This window comes from Aquarana catesbeiana, linkage group LG05 (genome assembly GCF_042186555.1).
Source record: "Aquarana catesbeiana isolate 2022-GZ linkage group LG05, ASM4218655v1, whole genome shotgun sequence".
Lineage (NCBI taxonomy): Eukaryota > Metazoa > Chordata > Amphibia > Anura > Ranidae > Aquarana > Aquarana catesbeiana.
Genome location: NC_133328.1, coordinates 609,740,734 through 609,761,977, shown reverse-complemented (window position 1 = coordinate 609,761,977; position 21,244 = coordinate 609,740,734). Strand labels below are relative to the sequence as shown.

At 46.1% G+C, this 21,244-nt stretch overlaps 2 protein-coding genes across 3 annotated transcripts in view; one reads left to right on the top strand and one right to left on the bottom strand.

Moving 5' to 3' along the window:
- Window positions 1-12,404, bottom strand: part of NSMCE2 (NSE2 (MMS21) homolog, SMC5-SMC6 complex SUMO ligase) — a 422,041-nt gene extending 409,637 nt beyond the window's left edge. Inside the window, exons 1-3 of one of the 2 annotated variants that reach the window (XM_073632234.1) lie at window positions 12,256-12,377; window positions 6,282-6,479; window positions 5,705-5,854 (exon numbers count right to left, since the gene is read on the bottom strand). In XM_073632234.1, the coding sequence (XP_073488335.1) occupies window positions 5,705-5,854; window positions 6,282-6,360 (229 nt within the window). In that variant the 5' untranslated portion in view covers window positions 6,361-6,479; window positions 12,256-12,377. Of the gene's footprint in view, window positions 1-5,704; window positions 5,855-6,281; window positions 6,480-12,255 lie in introns of both variants that reach the window. The other variant, XM_073632235.1, reaches the window with a different exon arrangement.
- WASHC5 (WASH complex subunit 5) overlaps window positions 12,340-21,244 on the top strand; it is a 112,736-nt gene continuing 103,831 nt past the window's right edge. Inside the window, exons 1-2 of the mRNA XM_073632233.1 lie at window positions 12,340-12,494; window positions 20,089-20,321. Of these exons, the coding sequence (XP_073488334.1) occupies window positions 20,136-20,321 (186 nt within the window). The 5' untranslated portion in view covers window positions 12,340-12,494; window positions 20,089-20,135. The remainder of the gene's footprint in view (window positions 12,495-20,088; window positions 20,322-21,244) is intronic.

Sequence of the window (21,244 nt, the reverse complement as noted above, 5' to 3'; positions counted from 1 at the left end):
GGATGAGAAAATGATCACCTGACCAGTGACTGCAGTTACTGTTCAGGTATTCAGGCACCTGCAGCAAGAGGTGCAGACTACTACTTCAATGCATAATTAAATCTCTTGAGTTTCTTTCTCAGGCTGAACAATAGAAATGTTAACGTGTATGGCTACCCTAAAGCTGCCTGTAGATTCGGTCAAGTCAGCAAGAGGTCATACTGTCATTAGAGACTGGGTCTAGGGGGGGGGGGGGTATATATTAATTGCATATATCTGCGTCAAAAGAACAGTATGTCAGAATTTAAAGGAACATTTGAAACAGTGCCACCAAAATACTAAGAAGGAGAAAAAAATAATGCAATAACCTTTTATCAGATACAGTATGTCATACTATAAAATGAATAACCTACACAGCACCACTGTGGACCCTTCACCTTTATCACTCATGGCAGTAAATAGAAGGGTTACCAAAGGAACCAATAATGTACAGAAACAGACCAGAAAAGTCTGTACCATTGTATTCACTAGTACCGGCTCCATCTCTGACTTGCTGTATGGTGGTTTAGCTGCAGCATGCAACTTTTTTCACTTTGCTTTCCATCTGGTTTTCCAGAAATGCCTATTCATTGCCCACAGAGGCCCAGGATGCAAACTGCAAGCAAAATGCAGGCAAACTGGCTGAGCCGCCCAGGATCCCCCATATTCATCCACCAAGGGGCATTCACCGGGGAACAGTACTGTATTCGGCTCCATTCCTTATAAACCTTCCACATTGCCAATAGGAGAAAGAAATAAAACTGCGCGATTTTAGAAAAAATGCAAAAAATAAAGCAGCTACATATAAATGTGACTAAAATTTGTAAACTCAGGGTGAATGTGAATGTAGCGCTAATGAAAGCTGTGTAAAACAGCTAAATTTCAAAAAATTGTTAAAAAATAATAATATTGAGAAAATATTGTGAATAAACATGTGAACGATCTAAACATGTGATTCAGAAAGATGTCAAAACGCTAATGATAAATAAAATATAAATATAAAAATAAATCTCAAACAGAAAATAATGGTGTCAATAAACAGTCCATCAAATGAGGGATAACCAAGTGTAAACAACTGAAAAAGGTGTCCCGACAAATGATGTCCAAAACCTGGAGGTTTGTGAGGAAACCAGGGAGTCCATCAGCTGGTAAGCAACTTCCAGTGAACAATCAGAAAACATCAATTGTATTGTTGTCAGCAGTTGTCACGAAACAGGAAACAAAGTGGGTACTCTTACCGGAGCATGTGGATCTGGATGTCGCTGACCTTTTTCAGTTGTTTACACTTGGTTATCCCTCATTTGATGGACTGTTTATTGACACCATTATTTTCTGTTTGAGATTTATTTTTATTTTTATATTTTATTTTCATTAGCGTTTTGACATCTTTCTGAATCACATGTTTAGATCGTTCACATGTTTATTCACATGTTTTCTCAATATTATTATTTCTTTACAATTTTTTTGAAATTTAGCCGTTTTACACAGCTTTCATTAGCACTACATTCACATTCACCCTTCCACATTGCTAACTTTGAAAAGCCCAACAATTCTAAAGTCTTCACCGTCCTCAAACCAAAGAAACCCACAAGTTTTGTAAAGACACCTATTACAATGTTGATAACCTGACTGCATGCTAAGCGAGTGCAGAATGCAACCGCACTCCAAATAGATGTGAGGACCCCAGTGGGGGGTTCCCACGATCAGCCACAGGAGGCAGCCCCAATGAAAGCAATGGGAGGCTGCCAGCTGCTGCAGCCAATCAGCCCTGGATGCAGACTGCCTACGTCCACGGTCAATCACACACATGAGAAATTACATGCGAGTGGCCGTGATAAGCTGTGAGAGCTGGTAGCCTTCCATTGCTTTCAATCGGGTTGCCTCCCCGCTGGGGTTCTCACATCTAACTGGAGTGTGAAAATGTCCCTGTTTACACTTTTATTGCCATTTTTCAGGGGAGAAAAGAAAACTGTGCGTGTAAGTCCAGGTTCACACTGAGCTTCGGGAATGGAGCCGTGCGTGTTCAACTGAACTGAACTCGCACAATTTCACCTGCGATTTCACAGACATCTGTGCGGGTCTCTGCACAGATGTCAATGGAAATCGCACCCGGAAATCGCAAAAAGTAGTACAAGAACTACTTTTTGAAATCGGTGCGGCGTTGCAAATGCAATGTCGCACTGATTAGGACGGTGCCATTGCCGGCAATTGCCGCCGATTTGACATGTTAAATCGCACCAATGTGAACCAGGGCTAAGGGCCAGTTCACACTAAGATGGCCCAGGAACGCATGACACATTCCTGTGCGATTCCTGTGCATTCCAATTTTGCAACCCATCAATTTGAATGAGCTGAAAATTGAAAAAGTAGTGCATGGCAGTAGTAATGGGCCGCACCAAACCTCATGGTACTGTGGTACGATGCGACTCGATGTCCGCAAACACACTGCATTTATTATTATTATTATCGTTATACAGGATTTATATAGCGCCAACAGTTTACACAGCGCTTTACAATATAAAAGGGGAGACAATACAGTTATAATACAAAAAAATACAAGAGGATTAAGAGGGCCCTGCTCAGAAGAGCTTACAATCTAATAGGGTGGGGCAGGTGGTACAAAAGGTTGTAACTGTGGGGAATGAGCTGTTGGAAGTGGTAGGAGATTAGTTGGAGATGTGATAGGCTTTCCTGAAGAGATGAGTTTTCAGGGATCACCTGAAGGTAGGAAGAGTAGGGGATAGCCGGATAGATGGAGGTAGCGAGTTCCAGAGGATGGGAGAGGCTCTGGAGAAATCCTGGAGACGAGCATGGGAGGAGGAGATGAGAGAGCTTGAAAGCAGGAGATCTTGAGAAGAGCGGAGAGGTCGATTTGGGTGATATTTGGAGACAAGATTGGTGATGTAGCTCGGGGCAGAGTTGTGAATGGCTTTGTATGTTGTGGTTAGTATTTTGAATTTAATTCGCTGGGTGATTGGGAGTCAGTGTAGGGATTGGAGTAGAAGGTTATTTGCGATCTGCGTTTGGGGTACTGTTGACATTACATTGGCACCCGCATGCAGATACCAAGGGCAATGTTTAAACGCAGTGCCAGAAATGCACATGAAACGCACCTTTCCTACACGTTTTGTTGTGAACCGGCCGTTAATGAGGTTGTAAACCTCGAAAAAAACAAAAACAAACTCTGCAAGACAAAGGCATAATGAGCTAGTACGCATCTCAGCCTATCACATTTCTTGCGACCCGAACAAGCCAGGAAAGTACAAATACCCCCCAAATGATGCATGGTGAGGTTTTTGATGTTGTCATTTTTTTTTTCCCACAATTATTTGGAAAATGAAGATTTTTTTTTTCCCACAAAACTGTCATTGTAATAGGTTATTTCTCTTACATGGCATGTGTATACCACAATTAACGCCACAAAATACATTCTGTTACTCCTCCTGAGTATAACCATACCACATGTGTGGGACTTTTCACAGCCTGGCCACACAGAGAGGCCCAACATGCAGGGAGTACCATCACGTGTTCTAGGAGCATAAATTACACATCTAACTTGTTGACTACCTATTACACTTTTGAAGGCCCTGGAGCACCAGGACAATGACACGTGACACTGATGACACTGATACGTGGCACTGATGGCACGTGACACTGATGTGGCACTGATGACAGATGGCACTAATATGTGGCACTGATGACAGATGGCACTAATACGTGGCACTGATGACAGATGGCACTGATGTGGCACTGATGACACGTGACACTGATAACAGATGGCACATGATGAGGACAGCTGGCACTGGGGACAGATGGCACTGACAGGTACTGTGAGCACTGTATTTTCATTTTTTTTGTGTGTACACTCACAAGCTGCAGCACAGAAGCTCTCCCTCCTCCTGTCTCTGTGTGAGGAGGGAGAGCCGGCAATGAGAGATGATCTCATATGTTTACATATGAGATCATCACTCATTGGACACGCCGATCGAGTGCTAAATGGCTGCTATGATTGGCCATTTAGCACGATCTGTGATTGGCTGTGTCCAAGGGACATGGCCAACACAGATTTCCCCTGATGCGCACGTGCGGCGGCGCGCAGAGGGGAAGTAAACAGGAAGATGTCCAGGGACGCCCTCCCGGCAATTGAGCGCCGCTCTGTAGCCGTCTTTCGGCTATAGCGCAGGCGCGAAGTGGTTAAATAAATTACGTGTGATAGGACCTTGTTGTCGGAAATTCCGACCGTGTGTAGGCTCCATCACACATTTTCCATCGGATTTCCCGACACACAAAGTTTGAGAGCAGGCTATAAAATTTTCCGAAAACAAAATCCGTTGTTGGAATTTCCGATCGTGTGTACACAGATCCGATGCACAAAGTGCCACGCATGCTCAGAATAAATAAAGAGATGAAAGCTATTGGCTACTGCCCCGTTTATAGTCCCGACGTACGTGTTTTACGTCACCGCGTTCAGAATGATCGGATTTGCCGACAACTTTGTGTGACCGTGTGTATGCAAGACAAGTTTGAGCCAACATCCGTCGGAAAAAATTCCTAGGATTTTGTTGTCTGAATGTCCGATCAATGTCCGACTGTGTGTACGGGGCATAAGGGTCACTGGTCACTGGTCACTTAACAAAGTGTTAAAAGTGTCAGTTAGTGTCAAAATGTCTGCCGCAATATCGCAGTCCAGCTATAAGTCGCTGAGCGCCGCCATTACTAGTAAAATAAATAAAAATATCCCATAGTTTGTTGACACTACAACTTTTGCGCAAAACAATCAATATAAGCTTACTGGGATTTTTGTTACCAAAAATATGTAGCAGAATACATATTGGCATAAATTGATGAAGAAATTAGATTTTTTTACATTATTTTTATTAGATGTGTTTTATAGCAGAAAGTAAAAAATATTGTTTGCTTTTCAAAATTGTCGGTCTTATTTGGCTTATAGCGCAAAAAATAAAAAACCCAGGAGGTGATCAAATACCACCAAAAGAAAGCTCTATTTGCTAGGAAAAAAGGACATAAATGTATTTGGGTACAGCATCGCACAACTGCGCAATTGTCAGTTAAAGTAACATAATGCCGTATTGCAAAAAATGGCCTGGTCATGAAGGGGTGTAAATCTTCGGGAGGTCAAGTGGTTAAAGTGGTATTACAACTTACATTTTTTAAAATAAAAATAATAAACATATCATATCTACCTGCTCTGTGCAGTGGTTTTGCACAGAGCAGTCCTGATCCTCTTCTTCTTTGGTCCCCCACTGGTGCTCCTGGCTCCTCTATCCCCCCACCGCTGAGTGCACCCAAATAAAACTGTTCAGCCCCATCCCCTACCTCGTCATAGGATTTGACTGACAGGAGCGGGAGCCAAGGAGGGACAGAGCTAGTGGAGCCAATGTTCTTGTACACAGCACTGGACCCAGAGCAGGCTCAGGTAAGTATAAGGGTGGGGGGTTCTTTGCAAAAGAAGGGTTTTTTTTATCTTAATGCATAAAATGTATTAAAATAAAAAAAAACCTTAAGGATTCAGAACCACTTTTAAAATGTACAAACTGGGATATGACATGGCCCTACTTTGTATTTCCAGCAACAAATTAAATCCCCGGCTGGTCAGATAGCGATGTCAGCATTCTACACATCTACATAGAATTCACCAGTCAAGGAAAATGAAGTCAGAACTTACAACCGCTCTGCAGAAGATCCAGCGCCACGCCGGTGGCAATGTCCATCCCTGTGTCTACATAAGTCTGGCAGTTCTTCAGGGAGGATATAGACGTGTCCAACGATGAGAAACTGAATGGCACATCGTGACCGGCCATGTTGTAATAGACACCTGCAAAAAAAAAAAAAAAATACAAAATGGTCAATAGCTTGCAATAAATACACTGAAAAGGCACACAATCTGGGGTCCTGGCTTGGTAATGGGCTCTGACACCTAAACAGATTCGTAATAACTTCCCTAGACACTAATCGTGAAACATATCTACAATAATGAATATCCTCCATGGAGTACACACACATTGATTAAAATACAGAAAACAGTCATGTGACCTTGTGAAGGGGCATACAGCTAGGCAGAGCTGGCCAGTGAGCCCTTAGGACTGGTTTACACTTGCTGAAAACATTACTGCCCCTCTGAAAAGCAAATGGGGGGTTCTGCTCTCTGCATCAATTTAAAAATTGCGCAGCTATGCAGAGCTCCGCCCACAGAGCCACGTCATTCACTCAAAGAGATCTGTAAATAAATGGACTACAAGTACCATCTTCCACTGCAGCAGACAGCTTGTAGTTCTCAATGGACTGCGAGCGAGGACGCTGGTGAGCGGTCTTATAGTTCATTGATCTTCCTGGACTTCAGTAACTGCCTGTATGGGAGGTACGGGTACACAGCTATCCTGAGAGTCTTCAGGAGCCTGGCATTGCACCCACAATCTACTGATGCAATCCTTTCCAGGCTCCTGCGAGAAAAAAATTATAAAACGCACAATTTTTTTTTTTTTCTGCAGAAAAATTAGCATTTTTATTTTTTTCTCCCCAGAAGGTAAACTTAGCCTTTAATCACCTCAAGTCCGGACACTTTGACCCCCTTCCTGTCCAGGCGAATTTTCAGCTTTCAGCTCAAAAATTGAATGACAATTACTCAGGTATACAACACTGTACCTAAATAACATTTGTATTATTTGTTTGAGAAAGACTGAGCTTTCTTTTGGTGGTATATAATCACCACTGTTTTTTATTTTATGGCCGCTAATAAAGATCAAACATTTTGAAAATAAAAACGTGTTTTTCTTTCTTTCTTTCTTCATAAATTTGGGCTAAAAATGTATTGTGCTACATTTCTGTGGTGAAAATAACCCACAAACTATGGTATATATCTGAAAATCAATCAATCCTGATGGACTATATCATTTCTTGAGGCCTAAAAATGCCAGAACAGTACAAATACCCCCCCCCCATGACCCCGACAGTCCAAGGTTTTTAGTAAGGAGGCATGGGAAGTTTTTTGAAGTTGTAATTTTTTTGTCACAGTTTCCTGGAAAATGAACAAAAAAATTTTTTTTTTCAAAAGGTGACATTTTAACAAAATTATTTTTCACACAAAGCATAGGCATACTTATAATTACACCCCAAAACACATTCTGCAATATCTCCTGAGTATGGTAATACCATATATGTGAGACTTTTTCCACAGCCTAGCCGCACGTAGGGGCCCAAAATCCAAGGAGCACCTTCATAAATAAACACATCAAATTTTTGGAATACCCATCACATTTTTGGAGGCCCTGGAGCACCAGAACAGGAGACACTGAAACTGATGGGGCGGTGATCAGGGACACTGACTGGTGTGGCAGTGATCAGGGACACGGACTGGTGTGGCAGTGATCAGGGACACGGACTGGTGTGGCAGTGATCAGGGACACGGACTGGTGTGGCAGTGATCAGGGACACGGACTGGTGTGGCAGTGATCAGGGACACGGACTGGTGTGGCAGTGATCAGGGACACGGACTGGTGTGGCAGTGATCAGGGACACGGACTGGTGTGGCAGTGATCAGGGACACGGACTGGTGTGGCAGTGATCAGGGACACGGACTGGTGTGGCAGTGATCAGGGACACGGACTGGTGTGGCAGTGATCAGGGACACGGACTGGTGTGGCAGTGATCAGGGACACGGACTGGTGTGGCAGTGATCAGGGACACGGACTGGTGTGGCAGTGATCAGGAACACGGACTGGTGTGGCAGTGATCAGGGACACGGACTGGTGTGGCAGTGATCAGGGACACGGACTGGTGTGGCAGTGATCAGGGACACTGACTGGTGAGAGTATGTAAAAAAAAATATATTATAATACACACACACATTTTTTTTTATTTTCTTTTTTAATACTGTCACTAATGATGAGCTCTGGCATGTTCGCAAGCTGCACATGCTGAGCCCGCCAGGAAGTCAGCACTGCACAGTGCTAATCACAAGCAGTGAGACATTTCCCGATGTGCGGTTGCGGAGATCAGGAAATGTCTCACTGCCTGTGATTAGCACAGCACCGACTTCCTGGCGGGCTCGGCATGTGCAGCTTGCGGACACGCCAGAGCTTATCCTTAACTGTCACCAGAACAGTGCAGTGTTACCATAGTGACACTGTACTATTCTGTGTGTGTGTGTGGGGGGGGGGGGGTCAGGTTTTTATTTTTTTACACTGTGATTGCTTATTACAGTGATCACACTGTAATAAGCAATCAGTAAAAGACTGTTTCATGAAACCTTATATACTACTATGATGCTGTGACTGGTCACCACTACCACATGGTACAGGGCCACTGTGACTGGCCATGGTACCATGTGATCGCTGTGACCGATCACAGATCTCACACAGTAGTAAACAACGATATCATTGTTTACTACAGTTCATGTACAGTCCATTGTAAAGCGTTGCGTAAACTGTTGGCGCTATATAAATCATGAATAATAAGAATAATAATAATGTGCTCGCTGACCACTGCTCGGTCAGAGCGGTCACATGATAACCAGGGCTACTCTCAGTAGTCCTCTACAATGATTGGTGTCCCTTGCTCCGATTATGATATTCATGGTGTGCTTTTTCCTTTTTGGAACATTTTTATTATTGTAAGATTTCACATCAGCCTCTGGTGTGCTTGAGTTACGTTGTCCTTTATATGTGACATACGATTTCTCATACATTGTCACTGTCCATACCTACTGTGATACTGCATTTGTTCTGCCTTATTTTCTGTCACTATACTTTTAAATATTTTTATACATTTTTAATCAAAATACAAATATAAAAAAACACTATATTTCATGAAACCTTATATACTACTGTGATGATGTGACTAGTCACAGCTATCACATTGTCCTGGACCACTGTGACTGACTATGGTACCATGTCCTGCATATGTTCTGAGGCCTCACCATTCTCTTTTGAGGTAACCTCTGTTCATTATTTAATCATAGACCTTACTGGGGTTCTTTAGCTGTCTATACTTCCGACTGCCTTTTTTCATTTTAGCCCACAGCCACTGTCCTTTCATCTAGAGTCCAGTCTGGTACACTTACACCCGCCAGGCTTAATATTGAAACTTTTACATCTCCATAGCCAAGTGAGTATTTGCTGAATTTAGGGCTACTTATTATTATTCTTTTTTATTCATTTTTTTTTCTAATTCCATCCCAAGGTTTTTGGATTATTTATAGCATGCATATTTTTATACTATTTAGGATTTTTGATTGATCCCTCTGGGTATCCTTGTGATTCTTGGTACCATCCAGGCACCCTGGGATGGCGTGGGGCATGTCATGTGTATGAGAGTTATGCTGGTCTAAGTGAGTGGTTTCCTCTATGCATCACTTATATGGTCTTTCTGGGACATCTCACCTTTTGATATGTATATCTGTACCCATTGTCCATATTTGAAATATGATTATTTCCCTTTCTTATGCAGAATCCCTCTGCTTGGTGTCAGGCATATAGGTCCTGAGGAAGCGAAAGCGAAACGTCGACCTGCCATATTTAAGCAGCAACAGGGAGCAATACACATACAATGTGTGGCTTATTCTATTGGAAGCCAACACTATCTGTTTTTAATGTAATATTGTCAAATTTTTAGATCTATGTTTAATAAATTAATTATTTTTCTAATAATATTTTGTATTCCTTTTCTGGTACCTAAAAAAGTCCGCTCAAACGTTCCCCTTTTTTCTTTAGCAATTTAATATGGATGTGGTACCCCCTTGGCCCTTTATCTATATATATGGTACCATGTGACCGCTGTGACCAATCACAGAGCTCACACCATAGTAAACAATATCATTGTTAACTACAGATCATGTGCTTGCTGGGATTGGTCAGACCTTTCACATGATACCATGGCCAGTCACAGTGGTCCAGGACAACGATGGGTGATCGGCTGTGTCCGGTGAACACAGTGGGTCACTGATCCCACGGGCTCACTCCAGAAAGCGTGCATGAGTGGGCAATGTGAGAGGGCATACAGGTACATCCACCCACATCGGCGCTGGTGCCGTCCAGCTGGGAAACGGTTATCCTCTATTGCTACCATTGTACTTCTTTCTGTGTGCGCAGTGTGTGAATGTACAGTGAGGCAGCTCCATCTACAGGCTAGAGAAGCCTCCAGCCCATTTCAATTCCCATGATTGGCTGTTCTGGTGATCACATGATCGGGGACAACTCAGACTGGATCTTTAATCAGTTGATTGCTGACATCGCACATGTGCATCCACGGTGGTCTGGGAGCGCATTGGCTGGTTGTCACCGACAGCTCACCGTCACGCCTTCTAAGTGGGGGCCAGCTTCTGATCATGTGACTACTGCGAGAGCCAATCACATCAGTCACAGGAAACAGGAGCCACACCTCCTTCTGCTTTCATAGATAAGAAGAAAAAATGCACTAAATAGCCACGTCCATAAATATTGAGGAGACAGTAGGGGGTACTACTACAAGTATTACCAAGAGGGCGAACTTTTTAGGCCAAGAAACAATGGAAGAGGAAATATAAACAATCAAATTTATTGAAAAAATATACATTACAAACATTATTATCAAAAAAGGTAGCATATATGCATCTGGGTTTTTTTTTATGTGCAGTGAGCCCTTGTGCGTCTGCGCGTTTCGCCGTTAGGCTTCTTCAGGACACGGCCAAAGTTCAAAGAAGAAACAGATAAGAGAAATCTTGTATTTGGATTATAATATCATATATAGACCCACGATCGGGTGAACAGTGAGTTTTGAAAGTTTAGATGAATCTCAATTATTTTAACAAGATCTATGAGCAGGGGGAAGTGAAGGCCTATATTCCAAATCTGTAAGAGGCCAGCGGGGCCAGGATAATGTCCAACATATGTATGGGAAAGAAATCCTTGTTAGGATCCAGCAATGCTAATGGCTAATAAAGCCAAAACAACAGCCCGCTGTATATAAAGAAATCATATAGAGAGTGTGCCCCTGGGAGACAGCAAAACACGACACACCCATGTGCACATGTGCAGTGTTTTGTTGTCTCCCAGGGGCGCGCTCTCTAGGATTTGTTTATATACAGCGGGCTATTGTTTTGGCTTTATTAGCCATTAGCATTGCTCACCCAAACGTGGGTATATATGATATTATAATCCAAATACAAGATAGAGAAATCTGTTCTCTTATCTGTTTCGTCTTTGAACCTTGGCCGTGTCCTGAAGAAGCCTAACGGCGAAACGCGTAGACGCACAAGGGCTCACTGCACATAAAAACTCAGATGCATATATGCTACAATTTTTACCTGCTTTGATAATAATGTTTGTAATGTATATTTTTTTAATAGATTTGATTGTTTATATCGTTTCCTCTTCCATTGTTTCCTGGCCTAAAAAGTCCGCCCTCTTGGTAATACTTGTAGTAGTACCCCCTACTGTCTCCTTCTGATTTCTTAAAGAGGCATGTTAGGGGGTTAAAGTGGAAGTAAACTCTCCGATCCTTTACAGCCAGGGAAGCCGCCATATTGGCCTCTGTTTGATCTGCAGTTGCCATGGCGCTGTCCATGTGGTATGGTATGTCTCCAACCATTTGATGGCTTGACAGTTCAGCTGAGAAACACAAGCAACTGTGTCGCTTATCATGCACAGCATGCCTTGTATTTAAAGTGGAACTAAAACCCGTCAACGTAGCTGTTTACCAAAACAGGCATGCCGGGAGTGATGACAGTCTCAGTTGCTTGTGCTCTCAGCTGAACTGTCAAACCATCCAATGGGCGGTGTCATAAACAGATCACATGTGCAGCACCATGGCAACCGCAGATCCCACAGAAGTAAAGATGGCGGCTTCCATGTCTGTGAAGGGTTTTGTTGTGTTTGGGGATCCAGCAGCGTACACAGGTGCGCCCGCCCAGTCCACATCACGGGGAACCAGACACTGGGGGGGGGGGCATGGCAGGCCATTACCATCCCCCTATTACAAAATACCATCTGACTGGCTGCCTCTGGAGTCCCTGCACCTGGACAAGCATGCTGCCAGTGTTGTCCTCACTCCTCAGTGTCACACGTGTTCCAGGTAAAAGTAGTGAAGCCATTGGAATGACATAGAGGCCAGCAGGCCACTCGCTGCTTCCATCACAGCCTTCTCACACAGGCGTTCAGGAACACAAAGCCTGCTAGTGAGGAGACGGTACAGGGCTCGGTCACTATACATGAGGCCATGCTGGGAGTTGTAGTCCCCCCCTACCTGCTTGCTGCGTATCCCTCAATCAGAGCCGATCCAGCATGTCACTACACAGCGCCAAATCCTCTCAGCTCCGGCCCCGCCTCCTTCTGGGATTGTAGTCATGGCAGCGGTGTCGTCATCAGTTGGCGCCGGAGGTCACATGACGGAGCGGTGACAGATCATGTGATTGGATGTCAGTGAGTGGTGTGAGCGAGACCAGGGGGTGGGATGGCCGCTACTGCATTGCTGCTCTGACACAGGTAGGTGTTCCAAGTACGGGGATGGGGGCGCACACGCTGGTAGATGTCCCCATTTCCTATGGGGGTAAGGTGTTCAGACACAGGTAGGTGAATCCAGTTCCTGTCAGGGGAGTAGGGTGCTCTGACACAGGCAGGCATTCCCAGTTCCTACCAGGGGGGTTGGGTGTAAAGACACAGGTAGGTGTCCCCAGTTTGCACTGACCCAGGTTGGTGTCCACAGATCCTATCAGGGGGGAGTAGGGTGCTCTGACACGGGTAGGTGTCTCCAGTCTCTGTCGGGTGAGTAGGGTGCTCTGACGCAGGTAGGTGTCTCCAGTCTCTGTCGGGTTGGTAGGGTGCTCTGACGCAGGTAGGTGTCTCCAGTCTCTGTCGGGTTGGTAGGGTGCTCTGACGCAGATAGGTGTCTCTGTCGGGTTGGTAGGGTGCTCTGACGCAGGTAGGTGTCTCTGTCGGGTTGGTAGGGTGCTCTGACGCAGGTAGGTGTCTCTGTCGGGTTGGTAGGGTGCTCTGACACGGGTAGGTGTCTCCAGTCTCTGTCGGGTTGGTAGGGTGCTCTGACACGGGTAGGTGTCTCCAGTCTCTGTCGGGGTGGGTAGGGTGCTCTGACACGGGTAGGTGTCTCCAGTCTCTGTCGGGGTGGGTAGGGTGCTCTGACACGGGTAGGTGTCTCCAGTCTCTGTCGGGGTGGGTAGGGTGCTCTGACACGGGTAGGTGTCTCCAGTCTCTGTCGGGGTGGGTAGGGTGCTCTGACACGGGTAGGTGTCTCCAGTCTCTGTCGGGTTGGTAGGGTGCTCTGACACGGGTAGGTGTCTCCAGTCTCTGTCGGGTTGGTAGGGTGCTCTGACACGGGTAGGTGTCTCCAGTCTCTGTCGGGGTGGGTAGGGTGCTCTGACACGGGTAGGTGTCTCCAGTCTCTGTCGGGGTGGGTAGGGTGCTCTGACACGGGTAGGTGTTTCCAGTCTCTGTCGGGGTGGGTAGGGTGCTCTGACACGGGTAGGTGTCTCCAGTCTCTGTCGGGGTGGGTAGGGTGCTCTGACACGGGTAGGTGTCTCCAGTCTCTGTCGGGGTGGGTAGGGTGCTCTGACACGGGTAGGTGTCTCCAGTCTCTGTCGGGGTGGGTAGGGTGCTCTGACACGGGTAGGTGTCTCCAGTCTCTGTCGGGGTGGGTAGGGTGCTCTGACACGGGTAGGTGTCTCCAGTCTCTGTCGGGGTGGGTAGGGTGCTCTGACACGGGTAGGTGTCTCCAGTCTCTGTCGGGGTGGGTAGGGTGCTCTGACACGGGTAGGTGTCTCCAGTCTCTGTCGGGGTGGGTAGGGTGCTCTGACACGGGTAGGTGTCTCCAGTCTCTGTCGGGGTGGGTAGGGTGCTCTGACACGGGTAGGTGTCTCCAGTCTCTGTCGGGGTGGGTAGGGTGCTCTGACACGGGTAGGTGTCTCCAGTCTCTGTCGGGGTGGGTAGGGTGCTCTGACACGGGTAGGTGTCTCCAGTCTCTGTCGGGGTGGGTAGGGTGCTCTGACACGGGTAGGTGTCTCCAGTCTCTGTCGGGGTGGGTAGGGTGCTCTGACACGGGTAGGTGTCTCTGTCGGGGTGGGTAGGTGTCTCTGTCGGGGTGGGTAGGGTGCTGTGACGCAGGTAGGTGTCTCCAGTCTGTCGGGTTGGTAGGGTGCTCTGACATGGGTAGGTGTCTCCAGTCTCTGTCGGGTTGGTAGGGTGCTCTGACATGGGTAGGTGTCTCCAGTCTCTGTCGGGTTGGTAGGGTGCTCTGACATGGGTAGGTGTCTCTGTCGGGGTGGGTAGGGTGCTCTGACATGGGTAGGTGTCTCTGTCGGGGTGGGTAGGGTGCTCTGACATGGGTAGGTGTCTCTGTCGGAGTGGGTAGGTGTCTCTGTCGGAGTGGGTAGGTGTCTCTGTCGGGTTGGTAGGGTGCTCTGACACGGGTAGGTGTCTCCAGTCTCTGTCGGGTGGGTAGGGTGCTCTGACACGGGTAGGTGTCTCTGTCGGGGTGGGTAGGTGTCTCTGTCGGGGTGGGTAGGGTGCTCTGACGCAGGTAGGTGTCTCCAGTCTCTGTCGGATTGGTAGGGTGCTGTGACGCAGGTAGGTGTCTCCAGTCTGTCGGGTTGGTAGGGTGCTCTGACATGGGTAGGTGTCTCCAGTCTCTGTCGGGTTGGTAGGGTGCTCTGACATGGGTAGGTGTCTCCAGTCTCTGTCGGGTTGGTAGGGTGCTCTGACATGGGTAGGTGTCTCTGTCGGGGTGGGTAGGGTGCTCTGACATGGGTAGGTGTCTCTGTCGGGGTGGGTAGGGTGCTCTGACATGGGTAGGTGTCTCTGTCGGGGTGGGTAGGGTGCTCTGACATGGGTAGGTGTCTCTGTCGGAGTGGGTAGGTGTCTCTGTCGGAGTGGGTAGGTGTCTCTGTCGGGTTGGTAGGGTGCTCTGACACGGGTAGGTGTCTCCAGTCTCTGTCGGGTGGGTAGGGTGCTCTGACACGGGTAGGTGTCTCTGTCGGAGTGGGTAGGTGTCTCTGTCGGGTTGGTAGGGTGCTCTGACACGGGTAGGTGTCTCCAGTCTCTGTCGGGTGGGTAGGGTGCTCTGACATGGGTAGGTGTCCCTGTCGGAGTGGGTAGGTGTCTCTGTCGGGTTGGTGGGGTGCTCTGACACGGGTAGGTGTCTCCAGTCTCTGTCGGGTGGGTAGGGTGCTCTGACATGGGTAGGTGTCTCTGTCGGAGTGGGTAGGTGTCTCTGTCGGGTTGGTAGGGTGCTCTGACACGGGTAGGTGTCTCCAGTCTCTGTCGGGTTGGTGGGGTGCTCTGACACGGGTAGGTGTCTCCAGTCTCTGTCGAGTGGGTAGGGTGCTCTGACACGGGTAGCTGTCCCCAGTTTGTTCAGAGACAGGTAGATGTTCCCAGTCTCAGGGAGGATAGGCTGCTCAGACACAGGTAGGTGCCCCCTGGCTCTGTCAGGGAGAGTAAGGTGGTTTGACACAGGTAGGTGCCCTCAGTCTGTTAGTGGGGTAGCCTGTCCTGAGGCAGGTAGGTGCCCCCAGTCTCTGTAATCACTTTCTGTCAGCCTCCTCTCCTCATCTGTCACTTTGCCCATTCAGAGGACAGTACAGGTTCTCTTCGTGGCCCCCCTCCTTCAATACTGATCCCTTCCCCCACGGCTTTATGGCGGTCGGGGTTGGAGTCTGCACACTGCTAAGAACCTACCTCTGCCCCATGTGACCGCACAGGGTTTGCTGCATCAGGGGAGGGAGGGGCAGAAAGTCACATGGTCATCATACCAGGAAGTACAGGATGATTCCCAGGGCTCTGACTGGTTACTCTTTATAGGTACTCTTTAAAGCAAAGTACACTTATCAGTTTTCCCCCTTTCCCCTGGTCTGATTCCTCCCCTGTAAATGTATACTGAGTATGACAACTGAAGCCTCTGGTGTTTGTTTACATCCAGCACTGCTTATCTCACTGTCCTGACCACACAGACCTCTCTGCCCTCAGGAATCCCCTCCCACTCCCCTTCTCCTCAGTCTCATTCATTTCCTACTGTCCAGGAACAAGCGGGGTCATCTTTATTTATTTTTATGTTTGGGTCATTTATTTTCTTTTTCTGTGCCAGGCCTTAGCCACCCAGGAATGTTTCGGGGGGGGGGCGCTCCTGGCCCCTTGCCCCTTGCCTTTGGAGGTACGCTGGAAAAGGTGTCTAGGCCCACCTGGTAGACAGATCTCCTTCTTAGCTTGTGGATGGGAGCTGAGGGAAAGGCAGTGTGCGGTGGTGGATCTAACGCATCTCTGACATTTGCAAGAAGTGTGTTCTGTGTAAACTTTTTATATATCCAGATCCTGAAAGCACCACGTTCTTTTCAGATCTGAAGAGTAAGTGCAGATTAAGGTGTGTCAGCCCGGATACATGAGATCCTGGCGTATAGGTGCAGCTGGGAGTCACAGGTCCACTGTCCCACCCTTCTACCGACAGCCTGCTAAACTCTATTAGAGAGTGAAATCTGCTGTGGCTGGTTGGTGCACCGAGGGGCAGAGCCAATCGACCACTGTGACAGTCAATCACAGTAATCATGTGATCGGGAAGTCTGTCCCACCTCCTGGCATTAAGACTCACTTAAAGGGCCCCCGACAGAGGGTGGGAAGGGGTTAAAGCTGAACAGTTATTTTCAACCTACTGGGGGGCCCTTTGTCTGGGTATTTTTGAAGTGGAACTAAAATCGGGTGCGGTACCCTTGAGGTCAATCGCCGGCATCTTCCCGCTAGCTTCTTCCAATTTTCAGTCTTTGGCAATCTTCATTGGCTGGTGCAGGATGACATCACTCCTACGCATGTGCACTAATCATTCATCCCTGCACACTGCCACTGTGCCAGAAATGTGAATGGAGCTGCACATCTTGTTTTTTTTACTACATTAAGTTGTTACATTTATCTGAGTGCCAAAGTCCAAACCCCAAGGGGAACTTCTTTTTTTCTAGTTGGACATTTTGTAGAGGATTGCAAACAAGCAGATACTGTAAAGCCTAGTACACACTAGGGGTCAACCCAATTATAGAAGTGGCAGATTATCGGGGGCCGATATTCACATTTTTCAAAGTATTGGTTTCGGCCAGAAATGTACCGATATTGCTTTAAGTTGTTCTTTTTAATACTTTCAATTGCAGAGGAGGTGTTTGGGGTCTTATAGACCCCGATCCCTCCATAAAGAGTACCTGTCACTGCATATTACTGTCACAAAGATGTTACATTCCTTGTGACAGCAATAAAAGTGATAAACTAAAGAATTAAAAGGACAGTGTTAAAAAAAAAAAAAAAAAAAGTTAAATGTACAAAATATCGTCACCTGATATCGGCTATCGGCCTGGAAGATGGCTGAAAAATCGGTAACGTATCGGCCCTGAAAAAAACATTGTCAACCCCTAGTACACACAGGCGGAAATGTCGGGCGGCATCGGCCGGTTCAAAAGAAACCAGCCAACATTCGGCCCGTGCATATGGTGGCCGGTTTGTTCCCTGTCAGAACACAATAGCACAGCAGGGAGATTGCTGTACTAACATTGCATAGTTAGTATAGCGGCTCCTCCTGAGCTGTTCAGTTTTTGTTTTTTCTTCTTTTTTTTTTCTTTTTTCGTTAAGCCCGCTGGGTTGAACAAAAAAAATGAATCTTGTGTACCAAGCGTAAGTGTGTTTTAATGCAATAGCGACATTGCATGTCTCTTCTGCAATAAAGAACCTGCTTGTTCATTTTTTTTTTTTTTTTAAAGGTCTGTCATAGGTTAATTTAACCCTTAAGTTTTTAGTAGATCCACTTTTGTAGCTGTCCTGGAAGATGATTGTGGCAAAACAACAGTTGGACTGCAACCACATAACCGTATTTCCATTAATCTTCTAGGATAATATCCATATACCCATCTGTGGCTTCTACTGCAATTACATTTTTTTATGTAACTTTGGGGGAGATTTACTAAAACTGGAGCACCCAGAATCTGGTGCAGCTGTGCATAGTAACCATTAAGCTTTGCCAATAAAACCTGGAAGCTGATTGGTTTTTATTCCCACCTGCAGCAGATTCTGTGTGCATCAATTTTAGTAAATCTCCCCCGTATGATTTCCCCTGATGCTCTATGGTGACAGTTCTCACTTTTATTACCCTGAGGATGCGGGGGATGGGATGGGCTTTTAGCTATGTGTTGGATTGTGTTTAATGTTGGAGAGTAGCTATCCAGGAAGATGCATGAAAATACAGTTACCATTAAGTCTATCAGTTGTTGTCATTCAGTTAAGATCTGCATTCAATTTAAAGCAGAGCTCCACCCAAAAGGGGAAGCTCTGCTTATTTGCCTCCTCCCCCCTGGTTTTGACAGGTACCCGCTCCTACTTCCGGCTGACTTTGCCACGGCAAACTCATTCGGAAGTTCGGCCCCCTCCTCCTTCCCCTGCCGGCCATTCACAAAGCGCAGCGCGAAGCCGCAAGGCTTCACTGTCGGTTTCCCTTATCCAAGATGGTGGCGGCAGCACCCGTAGAGCCGATTGAAAAATCGGGTGAAGACACCGCTGGATTCGTGGACAGGTGAGTGTCCTAATATTAAAAGTCAGCAGCTACAGTATTTGTAGCTGCTGACTTAAATTTTTTTCTGAAGGAGCCTGGGGCTCCACTTTAAAGCGGAACTAAACTCTCCTTTTCAGCCAAGGGAAGCAGCCTCAGTTTGATCTGCAACTGCCATGGTGCTGCACATGTGATCCGTTATGACACCAGCCATTTGATAATTTGACAGTTTGGTTGAGTACACAAGCAAAAGTGACAGGATTCTCAACATGCCAGAAATGTAACAGATTTTTTTTTAACTGCTAAATTGATGGGTTTAGTTCCGCTTTAAAGTGTAATTCCAGGCTCTAAGAGGGCTTTCACTCTGCAGTGCTGTGCCGTTAGCGCTAAAGCGACACTCATTTTTGGGGCACTTTTCAGCCACTACCGGGGCTGGTTTTTTTTACCCTAAAAAAAAAGGTAAGGAGTCCTGTTTTGCGGCCCTTTCAAAACGCTTTTAAGGCGCTGCTTATTCAGTGCAATGGACAGGGGCATTTTGGGAGCGCTAAATACAACGATCCCTAGCCGCCCCAAAGATGCTGCTTGCAGGACTTTTCCTAACATCCCGCAAGCGCACCACCCCAGTGTGAAAGCACACACTGCACAGAATGGGAGGCAGTTTTCAGGTGCATTTTGGAGGCTATTTATAATGATAAAACGCCTGAAAACTGCCTCAGTGTGAAAGGGGACTAACTTGACTTAAAACGGCTCCCACCCCCCTTCATATATCAACTACCCTGTAGAAGGAAGATGCATATACTTACCTATTCTCTGGTCTGGTCACATGATCAGGTCCCAGCGGCCCTTTTTAGGGGAGAGGAGGGACAGCTGACATCGGGTGCCCCATAGTAATCCTATGGGTGACGTCACTGCCCTAGCATTCTCTCCTCTCCCCTGAAGCCAGCCGCTGGGTAGACTAGTTATAGTTGAAATAAACTAGAACTCCAGGCTACCACGTTACTAATCTTTAAAATGTGTCTTTCCTCCTTCTAACACCTATACTGCTTAATCTGTGTAAAAAAAAAAAAAAAAAAAGATGTATATACTTGCCTATTTTCAGCCCACTCTGGTCCGGTCACATGATCTACTGTATCAGCCAGTGGCGGCTGCAGATGAGAGAAAAGAGCGTCCTATAACGGCTTGGAAAGTCAGGAGTGGTGACATCAGCCTTGGGCTCCCATGCTCGAGCCTTTGTCGGCACTCCTTCCTCTCCCCTGCAGCCTCCACTCGCTGACACAGGGGAATCAGATCATGTGAAAGGACCAGAGCAGACTGAAAATAGCCAAATCTTTTTACACAATCTAGTCAGCATAGGTGTTAAGAGAGGGAAGGGAGCATTATTAAGACTAGTTAGGTTTTAGTTGCAATTCTACTATTTTTTTTTTTAAGGGTTAGAAGACTGTCTTGGAACTGTAATGGTTTTTGGACTACTATTAAGTTTCCTTTTTTTTTTTGTGTCATATAAAATACTTGACACTTCATACTGTGTAATATTTATTTTTATTTTTTATTATACAGGTTCACTTGTCACCATTCCTCCTTCCTCCTGCACCAGCTGAGCAATAATGCTGGACTTCCTGGCAGAAAACAACTTCTGCGGGCAGGCCATCCTGCGGATCGTCTCCCGGGGCAACGCCATCATCGCTGAGCTGCTGAGGTTGTCTGAGTTCGTCCCCTCGGTATTCAGGTTGAAGGACAAGGCCGACCAACAGAAATATGGGGAGATTATATTTGATTTCAGCTACTTTAAGGCAAGTCAGTAGATGACCACAATAGTGGAGTAATACTATGAATTAATTACTCATTAATAGATAATAAATTTAAAAGAATCAAAATCTCAGATCTAAAAATGGAAACAAAAAGGGGGTGTGTGACCCTCAGCCTGCGCAAACTAGTGATAATTGAAATAGTGAAAATATAATAAAGATAAAATAGTGAGAATTTATCAATTCTATTAATATAGGGAGCAGCCCATGGTCAGGCTAATGGTAGGCTATGGATGATGATAATGAATAACTCTGCTTTGCAGAGACACAGGATCTGTGTCTTCCCTCCTGACGGAACAACTATCTGCCTTGGTTACATAGGCAGACTACCATTCTGCCTGTGGACCGAATGATCGTCGGGTGCCAGTGGACATCGAGTCTGCAGTACCTGCCCATCAGGCTCCCACTGTGAATAACGTTTTTTTTTATTTGTTTTTTGTTGTTCTCCTCTTTTTTATAATAACAAAAAAAAAAGTTTTATTACTCAGATGGGTTCATTATCTATATCAATGATTGTTAACTTGATCTTGACCTGCCTGACTTTTTCTGCTCATTATATGTGGCCCAAGACAACTCCTCTTCTTCCAATGTGGCCCAGGAAGGTCAAAATCTTGGATACCCCTGCCTTCCGGCTTGGATCTACTTTGGAAAAAAAAAAGGGAAATGGAGCACTCAGTATAAATCAAACGCTTTATTCGAGACCAGAATAATACAGATCTATTAATAATTATGACGCCTGATAAAGAAACCTAATATAAATTAGAAAGCATGTATCTTTAAAAACTTTAAGCTAAAACGTTAAGATTTATCTGCCTATGTAGGCAAATAAGAGTCACGGATCAATGCAGCTCTGTATTCATGATAAATTTAAAGCGGGAACTTCAGTTTTTTTTCGTCTTTCCATCTAT